We start from the raw sequence: 17002 nt of genomic DNA on the forward strand, positions 1-17002 counted from the left end.
GGTTTTTTTGTAACTACTTTCAATGAAGTTCCTACGCCGTCTTTAAATTTGCCAACAATACCGCCATTGTCGGGTGAATAATGAGTAATGATGAGTCTGAGTACAGGAGGGAGATCAATCGAGTTGCCAGAACAATACTCTTGCTCTCAACATTAGCAAGATTAAGCAGTTGATTGGTGTCTTCAGGAAGGAAAGTCGGCAGTCCATGAACCCTGTCTTCAACAACAGTATGACAGTGGTGAGAATCACCAACTTCAAGTTTCTGAACGTAAGTGTTCAGCACCTGTACATCGACAAGACCAAATATAGACTTAGCGACCGTTTCGTCGAACACTTATGCTCAGTCCACTGCAGCCTGTGGGATCTCCCGGTTGCGAACCATTTCAACTCGCTTCCCATTCACATACTGACCTTTCTGTCCTGGGCCTCCTCCATTGCCAAAGTGAGGCCTCGTGCAAATTGGAGGAATAGCACGTCATATAGGTAGCTTACAACCCAGTGGTATGAACATTGAATTCTGTAATGTTAAAACTTCTACAATCCCTTCCTCCCCCTAGTTGCTTAACCAATTCCACAACTCCCCACATTGTATCCCACTTAAGATCACATCTAGGTATGGTACTTTATTTGTCACATGTACTGATGTACGGTGAAAATCATTGTTGTACTCAGTTATGTACATACAAGTATCACTATACATAAGCACTTGTATACATATTAGATAAGCATCTCAGATACAGTTCAAATGAATACACTAATACAGTATAGAGTCACCAGTTAGGCACCACTTTCAAGTCCTCTTTGTTGTAAGTGCAGGGATCTTGATGTGACCATGAAGGTCCGTTGACCTGGCGGCATTGCAGTGTCGGCCCGGCCAAGTGTAGCCGTTGGTGTCCTCCACCGCTGCTCCACCAGGTTGGGTCCATGTGCTCGGCCTCTGGGAGCGACGGCCGGCCCAAGCTGCTGCGGGGCCTCCAGCGGCCCACTCCCCCACTCCCCCGAGGCGGTGCACGCTTTCTCGCAACCGGTCTGCTTACCGGCCCTCCAGGTGGATTCTCATGGGTCCTCGATCCGTGGCGGGATAGAAGGCCTTCCGGGTGGGTTTCAGTCTCCGACGCGGGTCGCACTTCCGCCATCTGCGCGGCGGGTGAGTCGGGCCTACCGGACAGTTTCCAGTCTGCGGTGCAGGTCTTCGATGAGCAAGTCGGGCCTACGGTCTCCAGGTGGAGCCAAGTTCTCAGACTCCAGGTGTCGAGCTGGACCCTCCGGGCGGGACCCAGTCTACAGGCTGCGCCTCCCCGGAGATACTCCCTTCACACAAAATGCTGGAGTGTCAGGCAGCATCAGGTCAGACAGCATCTCCGGAGAGAAGGCATGGGTGACGTTTTGGGTCGAGACCCTTTGTTAGACCTTCCCGAGCCAACAATGGGACCACCAAGCCATCACCCTGCCTGAGGTCACTTGCAGCTGGCCCTGATTGGTCCTGGACTTTTCTCACCTCCAGCTCTTCACCCCTTCCCCCACCCCCTACTTTCAGTCTGAAGGATCCTGACTCAAAATTTTACCCATCCTTTTTCTGCAGAAATGCTGCCTGACCCGCTAAGTTACTCCAGCACTTTGTATCTATCACAGGTAATGACCGCCTCACCACCATTGAAGGGATCTACAGAAAGTAATGCATCAAGAATGAATCTAACAAAACAAAATATCCACACCACACTGGCTCATCTTGCACCAACCATTGGGAAAAAAGATTCCAAGAAAACCGTTATCTTCAGGATCAAGCATAATTTCTTCCTATCAAACATCAGATTCGTGAACCACACAGCACCAGCCTAACCAAAATCCTACCTCAGCACTAAACTACTATTGACTTTGCATACTGTTGCGCTACATCCTTCGGCTTGCATTTTTATGGTCTGTTTATTTAGTATCTATATCTATATTCTAAAACTCTCGTTTGTTATCTTGTTTGTAACTAAACTTCAGCCAAATCGGTACGCGATAGCGTGACAATTTTAGGCCCACTTTAGTGATAATGCAAGTAGTTTTATTGAAATCGGTGTTATATTTTTTAAGTTATTCACATTTTAAAGTTTAAAAGGAGGGGAGGGGGAGGGGAGGGGGAGTAGGGGGAGAAGGGAGAGGGGAGTTGAGGAGACAGGGGAGGGGGGAGGACAGGGTAGTGCACCAATGCAGGAGAGGTTTGGGCCCAACGGGTCCACGGTCTAGTATATTACTAATAGTCTCATCTTGTGTGTTTGCGCGTACCCGATATACAGCCAAAACGGTACACGATAGCGTAATAATTTTTGACCCACCTTACTCACCATTGGCCTGCAGTTAAAATGGTTGGTATATTTTAAATGTTATTAACTTTTTAAACATTAAAAAATCATTTTTTAAACTTTAAAAAATTTGATTGGCTCTACCACCTCCCTCTCATGTGGGGTCCGGTGCGTGCTGATTGGCTACCTCCATGTTTGGCGTCACAATGGGAACCCAACGGGTCCGCGCATAGGCAGTTGGGGCCCGTTGATCTAATACTTACGTAAGATGGCCGCCGGATCCACGTCTGCGCAGTTGGGGAGGGTTGCCGCTTGGAGGGGGGCGGGACCCGCCCGAGTGATGGGAGTGGCGGCCAATGAAGGGGGGAGGGGGGGAAGGAGAGCTCTCCTGCTGCTGGCCAACGCGATGGCTGCCCGCGGCCAGGATGAGTGGCATCCTCTCCCCTTTTCTCTCCCCCCTCGCCCGCCCCTGGCCCTGAGGGAGGTTTAAGGGGGGTTGAGGGGGGGGATGGAGTGGGTAAGTGTCATCACTTGGGGGAGGGTTGCGGGGCCCGCAGGAGAGGTTTTGATGGAGGGTTGCCAGGCCCGCAGGAGAGATTTGGGCCCAACGGGTCCACGCCCGGCTAGTAACTGATAAATATAAAATAAATAACAAACCAAGACATTATTTGTTGTGACTATTTAAGTATTTAATGTGCCTGTAAAGCTGCAGCAAATAACATTTCAATTTTATTTCAATTCAAAAAGTTCCAATCCCAGTGCATTTGATACCACCTTGATTGAGATTTTCTTTTGCAGATTTCTCATTTGCAACTCAAGGATTGACCTTCATTAGGAAAGGCTCTCCCCCAATATATTACTACTGTGGTGCAAGGAATAACTTTGTTTTGTTCAAATAATCTATTTCTAATCTGTCTTCCAAAAATTTGATTCAATTACCTTCCAAAAATTTGATTCAATTACTTTAATGTGCCAGAATTGATGCTCATAATTCATTGATGAAAGTTATTTGCATAAAATGCCAAATCCTGCATTCCAGCAGTGTCATTGGTATTCAACTTGCATTATCATTCTGATGCTAACTCTGTCAGACCTCTCCACTACTACAACCACATCCTAACCCGAATCATCCTTTTCTACCTTTAATTGCTAACCTATATTGGTTCCATATATTACAACATTTTTTAAACTGTTATTGAAAGGCAAAAAAAATGTAAATACAGGAAATCTTAAATAAAAACAGAAAATGCTGGAGATTGCAGACCAGGTAGCAACTATGGAGAAATAAACAGGTGTGACATTTCAAGTTGATGAGCCTTCATCAGAGGTCCCAAGTATCTCTTGCATTTTTATTTTAAATTCTATTTTAATCTGCCCTCCCCTTTCCCCCTCTCTAATATTTTGTCCCTACCAATCTTCAATATTCAGAAAATATTTGCACTCCACAATTCTGGCTTTCTGGGGTTCTCCAATTTTTATCATTCCATCACAAATGCCTTCAAATCTTAAAACTCTAGAATGATCACTCCACCTACCTCCCCGCCTCTCGGTTTTCCCTGAAGCCTAGTATTTTTTATCAAGCATTTGGCCTTGTACCCTGATATATCCTGATGTGGTTGGTTCAGCATCAAACTCTTTAACTGTACTGTGATGGCTCACTGAGCAGATAATTTGGCTATGAAGTCAGTTATATCTCCAGTTTCTAATGAACATGAACCTGCAACATGTGCCAGCCCAAGACCATTTTGCTCACATTTTGGTAGAAAATGCTGTAAATCTACAGCAGGCCATCATTTCCCTAGTTTTTATCAATTATCTTCCAGCTGGAACGTTAATTCCGCTTTTCTTTTCACAGGAGCTGCTAGACCTGCTGGATGTTTTGCAGCATTTTCAAATTTTATTTCAAATTTCCAGCATCATCTGTTATTTTTACTTGCAGTTATCTAACTTTAATTTCTTGGTACAGCCCTACAATCCTCATTCAAATGAATGATCTTGTGGATCCTACAGCAGGTCTATGATATTAAGATCATCTGATTCACCACGAAGAATATACGGAGAATCGCAGTAAATTCCTGCTCCGCTGATAAACTCCATGGAGACTCCAACAGTGCAGAACTGTCAGGAAATTGCCAGCAGTGTTTGGCCCATAAATACAGGACTTCACAATTTATGTGGAATTCCTGATATGTATGTACACAGGGTGAAAGCTGATGATGTTCCATGTGGAACTGTCAGTAAAACTAACAAATTCTGGCCTTACTTTTCAGGCTGATTACTGACCTATAATGCCAATTTTCTCTCTCCAGATGTGCTTCATTTTCTGTGTTTAGTTATACAAAAATAGGATGCCGCATAGCACCTGTGAAACTGTGCTACACATTTTCCATTAAATGTTTACATATTTGCTCATTGGGCTTTACACAAACAATCTCCCGGAAATACTAAGGGACCGAGGATCCAGTGGGCGGCAGGGACTGAAGGGAATCCACATTAGTCAGAAAATGGTGTTAGGTAAACTGTTGGGACTGAAGACAGATAAATCCCCAGGACCTGATGGTCTGCATCCCACAGTATCAAGGAGGTGGCTCTGGAAATCGTGGATACATTGGTGATCAATTTCCAATGTTGTCTCGAGTCTGGATCAGTTCCTGTGGACTGGAGGGTAACCAATGTAACTCCACTTTTTAAGAAAGGAGGGAGAGAGAAAACTGAATTTATAGACCAGTTAGCCTTACATCGGTAGTGGGGAAGATGCTGGAGTCGATTATTAAAGATGTTATAGCAGCGCATTTGGAAAGCAGTGACGGGATCGTTCAAAGTCAGCATGGATTTATGAAGGGGAAATCGTGCTTGACTAACCTTGGAATTTTCTGAGGATGTAACAAGTAGAATGGATAAGGGAGAGCCAGTGGATGTGGTATATCTGGACTTTCAAAAAGCCTTTGGTAAGATCACACACAAAAGATTAGTGTGCAAAATTAGAGCACATGGTATTGGGAGTAGGGTATTGACATGGATAGAGAACTGGTTGGCAGACAGGAAGCAAAGAGTAGGAATTAACGGGTCCTTTCTAGAATGGCAGGCAGTGACAAGTGGGGTGCCGCAAGACTCGGTTCTGGGACCCCAGTTTTTTACAATATATATTAACGATTTAGACGAGGGAATTAAATGTAACATCTCTAAGTTTGCAGACAACACAAAGCTGGGTGGCAGTGTGAGCTGTGAGGATACCATGAGGCTGCAGGGTGACATGAATAGGTTGGGTGTGAGGTTATCCACTTTGGTGGCAAGAACAGGAATGCACATTATCTGAATGGTATAAGAAAATAACTGCAGATGCTGGTACAAATCGATTTATTCACAAAATGCTGGAGTAACTCAGCAGGTCAGGCAGCATCTCGGGAGAGAAGGAATGGGTGACGTTTCGGGTTGAGACCCTTCTTCAGACTGAATGGTGTCAGATTTGGAGAAGGGGAGGTGCAATGAGACCTGGGTGTGCTTGTACATCAGTCACTGAAAGTAAGCATGCAGGTACAGCAGGCAGTGAAGAAAGCTAATGGCATGTTGGCCTTCATTGCAAGAGGATTTGAGTTTAGGAGCAAGGAAGTCCTACTGCAGTTGTACAGAGCCCTGGTGAGATCACACCTGGAGTATTGTATGCAATTTTGGTCTCCTAATTTGAGGAAGGACATTATAGCTATTGAGGCAATGCAGCGTAGGTTCACCAGGTTAATTCCCGGGATGGTGGGACTGACATATGATGAAAGAATGGGTCGACTGGGTTCGTATTCGCTGGAATTTAGAAGGACAAGAGGGGATCTTATAGAAACATAAAATTCTTAAAGGATTGGACGGGCTAGATGTGGGAAAAATGTTCCCGATGTTGGGGGAGTCCAGAACCAGGGGTCACAGTTTAAGAAAAGGGATAGGCTATTTAGGACTGAGGTGAGGAAAAACATTTTCACCCAGAGTTGCAAATCTGTGGAATTCTCTGTCACAGAAGGCAGTGGAGGCCAATTCACTGGATGTTTTCGAGAGAGAGTTAGATTTAGCTATTAGAGGGATTAGCTATTAAGAGTAATCAAGGGATATGTGGAGAAAGCATGAACGGCGTACTGATTTTGGATGATTAACCATGATCATAGTGAATGGCGGTGCTGGCTCGAAGGGCCGAATGGCCTACTCCTGTACCTATTTTCAAGAATGATTGCTTTCCACAACTTCCTCAAAGAACGTGAATCAATGAAACACAGATTTATGGCACAATCCCAAATCTCAGTCCAAGTTTTATATATTTTCAGCATATTAAGGATTCCTTTCTCCTCAACACCTTTAACAACTGCCCCACATAAGCAATGTTTTTTCAACTCCCTTCTATTCCTTCTACAGGCTATTTTAAAGCTTTATCACTAATAATTGATATTTATGCCAAGGAATACTGGTTCTTCCTATTCATTATATCCGATCTTTCAATGTTATCCACATTGATTAAATCCTCGCTTATTCTCTTTTATTCCACAGAAAACTACGGCTATCTGTGCCAGTCTTTCCTCGACGTGACAACCGACATCCCGCTCACCTCCATCTCCGCCGACCGCGGGGGTCACGTGCTTCACTCTCGGCCATGCGGCGGCGAGGGTCACGTGGTGCCGCCCCTGCTGCAGCCATCGGTTACGCGCTTCTCCTCACGTCACGTGTTTCTCTCCCCGGCTGCGGGCTCGCGGCTCTGCCCCCTCCCGCTCGCGGTCGGAGGTCACGTGCTTCTTCCTCGCCCAGGACGATGGCGGTCACGCGGCTCCGCCCCGCTCTCGCCCGCGGGCGTAGGTCACGTGATTCTCTCTCTTCCCCCGCCCACGACTGGCGGTCACGTGGTTCTGCCCGGCTGCAGCGCGCTCTCACGCCGGTCGGTCGGTGCGTGCGAGTCCCCGTGTCACTGCAAACCCAGGTGTTGGCGGGCAGAGCGAGGACAGGATGCTCTGTGTAGCGTTGGCCTTCTTTGCCTACATGTTCCAGATGGGTGAGAAGGGGCGGGTAAGGGTGAATGAAGGGCGCTTGCCAGCCCGACGCTGGGCTGGAGCCGGGACTCGGAACAGCGTTGTGGGCGCCACATCAGCGCCTCCCTTCCCTGCATCTGCAGTACCAGTGCTTCTTGAGGCAATGAAAGACTGGGACACTGCATCTGCACAGACAGGCGTTCCTGTTCAGCACACCGGGGCAGTGTTATGCATTAACTTCACAAAATTATGGGTGTAACCTTAAAATCAGAGTCAATTGTCAAATTATTCAAAAGGATAATGTCAAAAAGCACTCGATTACACAAAAGACGAAGTCAGGAATTATCTCCCAAAGAAGTTATTGAGTTGGATTAATTGAAACATTAAAAACAGAAATTGATAGTATAGTAAGTAAATTATTGGATTTGTATCCGGAATATTATTATTAATCCCTGACCACAAGTTTGAAACACACCATGACACTGCATGATACTGCTTGCTCTGGTCTATCAGTTCAACCAACGTGGTTAATTCTTAATTGACATCTGAAATTATCAATTAAATCAATCAGTTCAAGGGGCAAGTTGGTGATTACAAATCCAGAGTTGACCACAGTCAATTAATTAATAAATCAGAAAATATTATCCATAAATGGAATTAAAGTATGACCTAATTCAATGGTGGGGCAAAGTTGTGGACTGAGTGGTGCAGCCTATTCTTGTATATCCTGATGATTGCCAAATTACTGTCTGGTCAAAAATTAAATAGAAATTTAATATTTTGGGGCTCGAAGGGCCGAATGGCTTACTCCTGCACTATTTTCTATGTTTTCTAATAGGTAGGAACCTAAAAGGAAACTAAGATGTGAAACGTGATAGAGAAAGGCAAGAATTTGCTTTCAAATCTTTGTTTATTTTTTAGTAATGACTGGAATATATGAGCGTACCTTTGTAGCTATCAAACCAGATGGAGTTCAGCGGCGTTTGGTTGGAGAAATCATACGGAGGTTTGAGAAGAAAGGATTTAAACTGGTTGGAATGAAAATTATGAAGGTATGATACTTAGGATGGGCGTTTCTTTTCCAATGAAGTATAATTATGCAGAACAAGTGAATGAATAAATGAACAAATGATACTTTATTGTCACGTGTGACAAATCGCAGTGATATTCTTTGTTTTGCATACCTAAGGTATGCAAAGAGTCGCCACAAAATGGGTGCCGACAAAGTTACAAAATAATCCACGCCAGGTCCTCCTTTGTTCTCGCCCTCCTCACGGTGGTCCACCCACACCGAGTCCTCCTTTGTTCAGCCCCACTCACACACACACACGGGGAACCTTTGTACCTTTTTGCATATAGCGATGGTAAATTATTGATACTTTATCATTATTTTCAATAAAGTGATCATTCAAAGTGGTAGAGATCACCTCCAAAGACTGCCATTTTCTGATTCCTTAAACAAGATGAAAAGTAGTTCGGCTATTTCTGCAAATATGGTAACATGAGACCCAAGTTTCAACATATTTAATACTTTTTCCTAACTTTCCTTAAGAGACATAAATGATTTGATCCTTTTGTAGTACCCATGAGAAAAAGCTGATTAACCTGCTGTAACAAGACAGTTTGCCCATGTTGTGAAGGAGTGATGATTTGAAACATTTTTGTATGTCATAAGGTCATAAATTATTGGAGTAGAATTAGGCCATTCGGCCCATCAAGTCTACTCCGCCATTCAATCTTAGCTGATCTATCTCTTCCTCCTGACCCAATTCTCCTGCCTTCTCCCCATAACCTCTGGCACATGTACTTATCAAAAATCTATCCATCTCTGACTTAAAAATATCCACTGACTTGGCCTCTGCAGCCTTCTTTGGCAAATAATTCCACACATTCACCACCCTCTGACTAATGAGATTTCCCCTCACCTCCTTCCCAAACGAACGTCCTTTAATTCTGAGGCTACGACCTCTAGTCCTAGACTCTCCCACTAGTGGAAACATCCTCTCCACATCCACTCTATCCAAGCCTTTCACTATTCTGTATGTTTCAATGAGGTCCCCCCTCATTCTTCTAAACTCCAGTGAGTACAGGCCCAGTACCGACAAACGTTCATCATAGGTTAACCTACTCATTCCTGGGATCATTCTTGGAAACCTCCTCTGGACCCTCTCCAGAGCCAACACATCCTTCAACTGGATTGACATAAAACTTTTCTTATTTTTGAGCTCTAAATGTTTAATTCCCATAAATTCTCTTGTAAACCAAGTGCATTCATGAGACATATCCAATTACTTAGGGCATGTAATAATGTGTAGCAGCCTTTGCTTAGATCAGGAAAGACTTGACAACTTGTACATTAATGAAACAATTCCAGTTGATGCACTTTTGGCATAATAATAATCATAAGTTCATGCAGTATTGAAATGGGATCTTTTTCAGCTCCTCACCACGTCCATGTCAACACTTTTACTCAGCTGAACTAATCCCAATTGCTTACACTGTCAATATCCATCAATACCTTTCTAAATGTCTTAACTGTATCTGACTCCACCACCACCTCTGGTAGTATGTTCCAGATATATCCAAAACCTTGTGTAGGGCAAAAAATATCTTCCAAATCCCTTTAAACCTCTTTCCTTTCCCTTAAATCTGTATCTTCCTTTTGATACCATATTTATTTATCAGTGTTTAACGGAATAAAATCTTATAATTTAAGTAACTATGTTTATTCTTTTTAAATTCAGGCTTCAGAAGACTTGCTGAAAGAGCACTACATTGAACTTAAGGAGAAGCCTTTCTATAATAGTTTGGTGAAATACATGAGTTCTGGCCCTTTGGTCACTATGGTAAGTTAAAGCCGCCACAAGTGTATAGTATGATCCATTCATGCAATATTATACGGTTTAGTTTAGAGATAGAGCATGGAAACAAGCCCTCTGGCCTACCGAGTCAACATGGACCAGTGATCACCGCACAATAACACTATCCTACATGCACTCGGGACAATTTACTTATACCAAGCCAATTAACCTACAAACTTGTATGTCTTTGGAATGTGGGAGGAAACCAAAGAACTCGGAGAAAACCCACACAATCATGGGGAGAACGTACAAACTCCGTACAGACAGCATCCATAGTCAGGATCAACCCCGAGTCTCCAGCGCTGTAAGGCAGCAACTCTACTACTGCACCGCCGTGCCACCCTAAACAGTGTCTTTCTCCGGCACGGTGGCGCAGCGGTAGAGTTGCTGCCTTACAGCGAATGCAGCGCCTGAGACTCGGGTTCGATCCTGACTACGGGCGCCGTCTGTACGGATTTTGTACGTTCTCCCCGTGACCTGCGTGGGTTTTCTCCAAGATCTTCGGTTTCCTCCCACACTCCAAAGACGTTCAGGTATGTAGGTTAATTGACTGGGTAAAATGTTTTTAAAAAATTGTCCCTAGTGTGTGTAGGATAGTGTTAATGTGCGGGGATCGCTGGGCGGCGCGGACTCGGTAGGCCGAAGGGCCTGTTTCCGCGCTGTATCTCTAAATCTATGTATATTACACACTCTGTAGCATATTAAGATAACACAAGCAATTGGCTGTCTTTTCTGTAGCTGCACTTTCTGTCAATGACATGATAGTCAATTTTTAGGAAATGCAAAAAATAATCTTAATTGTTAGGACGGGTTTAAATTCGCTGAGGATGAAATAGAAAACTTTTTTAATGGCCCTCATTGATAATCTGGCTGGGATTGAGAAGTTGCTAGCAAATTCTAGCAATCGGGTAGTATTACTGAATAATATTGCAATTTTTGGGTAACAATGATAGCCTCATGTACCATAGAAATATTTATGATTTCTTCAATGTCCATTTATTGGAAACTTTTTAAAGAAGTCATTGCAAACATTAAAACAAAGAGCATCCTCTGATTTGTTCTTGCCATGTGAATAAAGGTTTTAAATCCAAATTTTGGAAGTATAATAAATTATTGAAGATTGGCATTGGGTTACCTAATCAGCACAGATGATAAACATATAACTAATTGATTGAAAGATACAGCATGGAAACATTGATCTTGATAAGTGAAGAATTAATAGACTCTACATAGAGTGATACAGTTTGGAAACAGGCCCTTCAGTCCAACTTGCCCAACAATGTCCCAGCGACACTAGTCCCACTTGCCTGCGCTTGGTCCATATCCCTCCAAATCTGTCCTATCTGTGTATAACTGTTTCTTAAATGATGGGATAGTCCCAGCCTCAACTACCTCCTCTGGCAGCTTGTTCCATACACCCTCCACCCTTTGTGTGAAAAGGTTACCCCTTGGATTCCTATTAAATCTTTTCCCCTTCTCCTTGAACCTATGTCCTCTGGTCTTCGATTCCCCTACTCTGGGCAAGAGACCCTGTATATCTACCCGATCTATTGCTCTCATGATTTTGTACACCTCTGTAAGATCATCCCTCATCCTCCTGCGCACCATGGAATAGAGACCCAGCCTACTCAACCTCTCCCGATAGCTCATACCTTCTAGTCCTGGCAACATCCTCGTAAATCTTATCTGAACCCTTTCAAGCTTGATAATATCTTTCCTATAACATGGTGCCCAGAACTGAACACTATATTCTAAATGCGGTCTAACCAACGTCTTATACAACTGCAACATGACCTCCCAACTTCTATACTCAATACTCTGATTGATGAAGGCCAAAGTGCCAAAAGCCTTTTTGACCACCCTATCTACCTGCGACTCGACCTTCATGGAACCATACACCTGTAATCCTAGATCCCTCTGCTCTACAACACTACCCAGAGGCCTACCATTTACTGTGTAGGTCCTGCCCTTGTCCGACATCCCAAAATGCAACACCTCATGCCTTTCTGTATTAAATGCCATCAACCATTCCTCCGCCCACCTGGCCAATCGATCCAGATCCTGCTGCAATCTTTCACAACCATCTTCACCATCTGCAAAACCATTCACTTTTGTATCATCAGCAAACTTGCTAATCTTGCCCTGTATGTTCTCATCCAAATCAGTGATGTAGATGACAAACATCTTTGAAGTGGAAAGAAATTCATCAGTAAAAATTCTTTACCTAACCCAATGATCCATGCTGGAAAATATCATGGCAGGAAAGTGTGTGAAGAGATGATTTGCCATGTATGATAGCTTACATGATTCAACAATTTAATAATATTCTCTGAGATTAAACAATGGGCATTAAATAACGGGTTACTCACACCTAAAGGCTGTACCCCAGTGGACAGCATCTAGAAAAGTATTTTAAAAATGAGCGCTCAATATAATTTGATTTACATTTGTTTAAGGCGACATTAAACTAGTAATTTGTTCACCTCATCACTGGTTCTATTTATTGGACCCCATTAAACTCAGTGTATAATACTTTGTGTTATGGTTATGGACATCCTCTAGAATTCACGTTCAAAAATGTGTGTACAGCATCATCATCATCAGGGATAGCAGATTGCTAAATCTAAAGCAAAATTCTGCAAATGTAGGGAGTTTTAATTAAAAATGGAAGTTGGAAATATGTTGGAAATATTTAGCAAGTTAGGCAGTGGAGGGAAAGAGAGTTGGTGTTTCTCTCTTGTCAAATCCTGTTTCACTGCAGAATAGTTCCAGCATTTTAATGTTTTTATGCTCTAAATCACCACAGAGAAATAACTCCTCATGGGTCCAACTAGTTTTTATAAAATGCTGTGTTTTTACTCTTCAAGATTATGCCACATGGTATTGCTGCTGAATGTTGCTTTGACATTTCAGGTATGGCAAGGATTAGGTGTTGTTAAAACCACTCGGGCTATGCTGGGAGAAACCAATCCTGCAGACTCTGCACCAGGTACCATCAGAGGGGACCTCTGTATTGAAGTGAGCAGGTGGGTACTCACATGTTTGGTTTAAAAATAGATCTTTATCGAAAACAGGTAATTCTTTGTTCAATAGAATTCTGTTAGGAAATCTTAATGGCTTTTTTAAGTAAGCTTGCAATTAATTAGTGTGATACATTTTGTATGAAATGATATGGAGTGGTTTCTGCAACAAATCATTAATGGCCTATAGCTTCCAAGGAGTGTGCTACCTGTTCTCTTTACTTGTCTCGTTCACTGAGTTTAATCTTAGCAGGAATATGAGCAGAGACTTCTATTGCTAAGTTCACCATCAGATGATCGACAGGAGCTAGCAAAGGGTCTTTCTGGTTCATCTGGCAAACTTTGTCTTGAATATTGAGTTTGAAAATTGTCTTGAATATTTATGAAAGTCCCTGCCATTCACAAAACATTCAAAAACTATGCACAAATTACACTGACAATATTTAATTATCCATTTAAATGTTTTATATATTTATTTTTTAATGACATTTTACACTAAAAGCATTGATAATTAAATATTAAATTTTAACTGATTTCTGTGTAAATTGAACCAGCTATTCTCTATTCAGCTGAAAAATTTGTAGAACATATTAGTTTAACCTTGTGCAGGTCAGAGACAAACTGCAGCATAAATGCTGTGCATTTGGAAACTACACGATAGGTTGAGTGGAAGTGTGGGGTCTGTCTTCACACTGGAATCTAACCTCCACACAGCAATGGAGGTTGATAAGTGTTTCTGCCTAGTTCAGGCTAATGTTTTTATGTCTGCTTTTATGATGCTTGTCATGTGGCAGTAATTATGAAGATATACCTCTAGCCTATGCAGAAGATTCCTTTCAAGAACAAAAACATTTTAGTACGTAATCTGGTAGGCTGGTAGGTAATTATGATAATCTTTTATCATAATAAAAGATGCTGCTTTGCAAAAAAATGGCTTCATTATTTTCATGAAGTGTCAGACTTCTTTGAACCACCCTGCAATAGATCAGTTTCTCTAAGGTCAGGGATAAGGTACAGAACTAATGGTGTACTGGCTCAAAGGAACTCCAAATTTCTAAATGTTTGGCTGAGAAAGTGGAATCTAATTTTGTCATGAATTTTAACTGGAAATGTAAGTTTGAAATGCTTTTGCGGGAAATAAGGGAATATCGATTTAGTGTTTTAACGATGCTTTTGAAATCATCATTTGAATGCAGTGTTGTATCTTGAACCTCTTGAGCATTTAACCCAGTTTGTTTATTTTGTTGTGCTGCAGGAATGTAATCCATGGCAGTGATTCAGTGGAGAGTGCCATCCGTGAAATCTCGCTCTGGTTCAGCCCTGAGGAGCTGGTTTGTTGGAATGATTGTGCTGTTGACTGGATTTATGAATAAACCAGGCTTTTTTGAAATAAAGCCTTTGCTCAGGAAGAAGCCCATCAGTACTGAAATACAATTGCTACAGAAGACACTGACTGACTGCAGTAGACCTATGCACCAGAGATTTTCATTCTTTCTATGTAAATTCTTTTGAAATTAATTACTTTAAAATTCTGTTCCCTCGGGTCGATCTAATTGAATTTTAGAAGAAAAAAGTTTGTTTTTATTTGATCCTAGAATTGACGCATTAACATCTGCTGTGTATCCTTGGTGTATTTCTACAATTTGTCTCTTTTTTTTACTCGGTTTCCAGTATTTCTGTTTTTGTTTTAATATTGAAATATCCTTTAGTGTTGCTGCTGTAATATGGACACTATAAGTGGGTGGTGCTTTATTTCTGGTGAGAGGTTTCTTACATGACACAAATGAATTTCAAAGCATGCTTCAATTCATCGGTGAGGTAGCTAATTGACCAAAATTGCATGCTATTTCATGGTAGAGGATGGATCAATAATCTGCAGAACTTAGTCCAGATGTCGGCAGGTCAGATGCAAAATACTATTTAATTGAAATCAATGTTTAAAAATTCTGAATTCCATTGTGTCAAAAATGTGAGGAGTAGTAGTTCTAGAGAAGTGGCTGGTGGTTGAACTTGGCCCATTCTCTTACTAGAGTCAATTATATGACTGAATTAAACAATGTTACTGCTTCGTGTTGATGATACTTCAGTATGTTTTTCATGTAGTCTTGTTTTCGACTATGCATCTGAAGGGTGCTTAGACTTGGTGTGACTGCGTTTGGATTGCGTGCCAGGTGAAATTCAGTGAAAAGGACTCCATAAAACTTCCAATCATTGCCCTTGATCAATCACTTTGAAGTGTTAATATTATGCAACTGGCTGTAGGAAAGGAAATTGTTAACATTCTATGAAACCGTTAACAAGGCAGCATTGTCCTGAGAGGATAGATTAGACCAATGTCTTAAATGTATTATGCTGAATTATCACAGGAGATTCGTGGCCAGTTCTTCGTTAATAAAAATGGAATTTAGTGATATTTGATTAAACTAAAATGTAATGCAATATAAAATAGTGTTGCATGAAATGAAAACTTTAAAATTACATTTCCATATTACATTGTTTGGCTTGCAGCACAGCAGACATATTTAATTCAATTTCTGAACCAAATGTTTTTTGTCAGCAGTCTTGTAGGCTGGCTTGTAGGTGTTTCATTTGGATCATCTGAGTCTGAGCATATTTATTTCTATGTCACCTGTGTCAGTTTATTAATAGAAATTCTTTATTCATTGATATCATTTTTATCAACAGTTCCGGGTAAGGGAGAAAAGAATTCTTAAACTATAAGATTATGAATTGAGACTAACTCCATCATCAAGTTTGCTGATGACACTGTGGTGGTGGGCCGGATCTCCAACAACGATGAGAAGGCCTACCGGGAGGAGGTGGCCGATCTGGCACTCTGGTGTCAGGACAATAGCCTCCTCTTGAATGTCACTAAAACGAAGGAGCTGATTGTGGACTTCAGAAGGGCTAAACATCCAAGGACGAACACGCCACTGGAGATAAATGGGTCTACTGTGGATAGGGTGAGCAGTTTTAAATACTTGGGAGTCCGCATCACAGAGGATCTGATGTGGGCAACGCACATTGCCGCACTGGTGGGTAAGGCAAAGCAGCGCCTTTACCACCTCAGACAGCTGAGGAAATTCAGAGTGTCTCTGAGGATCCTTCAGTGCTTCTACTCTGGGGCTGTAGAGAGCATCCTCTGGGGCTGTCCGGCAACATTACAGTCTGGTTTGGGAACAGCTCTGCCCAGGACAGGATGGCCCTGCAGAGAGTAGTGCGTTCGGCAGAACGCACCATGGGAACTACACTTGTCCCCCTGCAGGACCTATACATCAGGAGGTGCAGATCCAGAGCAAGCAAGATTATAAGGGACCCCTACCACCCCAGTAACGGACTGTTCCAGATGCTACGATCAGGCAAACGCCTCCGCTGTCACGCTGTAAAAACGGAGAGGATGAGACGGAGTTTCTTCCCACGGGCCATCAGGACTGTCAACTATTATAACCCCAGAGACTAAATTTTTGTCTACACTATAGTAACTTATTAACTTTATTTATATGCTGTAACTGTAATTCTTTTTTGTGCACAATCCGCAGGCATTGCCACTTTCATTTCACTGCACATCGTGCATGTGTATGTGACAAATAAATTTGACTTGACTTAACTACAAATCAGTTTTACCAGTTTGATACTTTTCCTGCTGATCAAAATGGAAAATTTACATTGTGCAGGTTGATCAAGATTCCCATAGGAACATTTTTTAATTTATGTGATAAACATTTTTATGTTTGTGGGAAAGGAATAGTGTGGAGAGATGAAAGAAACGGCAAGCAGGTGATCAGGTGGAAAACTTGCCTCAGGGTCTTTAACTGAAGGAGAATGCAGAATAGTGC

The 17002-nt window shown here is 42.2% G+C and overlaps 2 protein-coding genes across 5 annotated transcripts in view; one reads left to right on the plus strand and one right to left on the minus strand.

Moving 5' to 3' along the window:
• Positions 1-7010, minus strand: part of rhbdl1 (rhomboid, veinlet-like 1 (Drosophila)) — a 360983-nt gene extending 353973 nt beyond the window's left edge. The window contains exon 1 of one of the 2 annotated variants that reach the window (XM_078418255.1): positions 6871-7010. The gene's annotated coding sequence lies outside the window, so the exon portion shown is untranslated. The remainder of the gene's footprint in view (positions 1-6870) is intronic. The other variant, XM_078418254.1, reaches the window with a different exon arrangement.
• Positions 7011-7164: 154 nt separating this feature from the next.
• LOC144604113 (nucleoside diphosphate kinase 3-like) lies at positions 7165-16770 on the plus strand. 3 transcript variants are annotated; one of them, XR_013548687.1, is made up of 6 exons: positions 7165-7308; positions 8207-8337; positions 10030-10131; positions 13060-13172; positions 14422-14664; positions 15852-16770. XR_013548687.1 is itself a non-coding variant. In XM_078418256.1 (5 exons), exons 1-5 carry the CDS (start codon positions 7263-7265, stop codon positions 14537-14539), a joined length of 510 nt encoding a protein of 169 aa, XP_078274382.1. In that variant the 5' UTR covers positions 7165-7262; the 3' UTR covers positions 14540-16770. The 3 variants fall into 3 exon arrangements, 2 of the variants coding, with proteins under 2 accessions (XP_078274382.1, XP_078274383.1); XM_078418256.1 differs by having other exon boundaries at positions 14422-16770; XM_078418257.1 differs by having other exon boundaries at positions 7193-7322; positions 14422-16770.
• Positions 16771-17002: the final 232 nt, after the last annotated feature.

The sequence above is a fragment of the Rhinoraja longicauda genome, chromosome 21, assembly GCF_053455715.1.
Source record: "Rhinoraja longicauda isolate Sanriku21f chromosome 21, sRhiLon1.1, whole genome shotgun sequence".
Lineage (NCBI taxonomy): Eukaryota > Metazoa > Chordata > Chondrichthyes > Rajiformes > Arhynchobatidae > Rhinoraja > Rhinoraja longicauda.

What these genes read in the sequence shown, in the direction of transcription:
- LOC144604113 (XM_078418256.1), top strand. Translation starts at nt 7,263, where the DNA reads ATGCTCTGTGTAGCGTTGGCCTTCTTTGCCTACATGTTCCAGATGG. An exon ending in TGCCTACATGTTCCAGATGG is followed by an intron (nt 7,309 to 8,206) that starts GTGAGAAGGGGC and finishes TTTATTTTTTAG; the next exon opens with TAATGACTGGAATATATGAG. An exon ending in CTGGCCCTTTGGTCACTATG is followed by an intron (nt 10,132 to 13,059) that starts GTAAGTTAAAGC and finishes TTGACATTTCAG; the next exon opens with GTATGGCAAGGATTAGGTGT.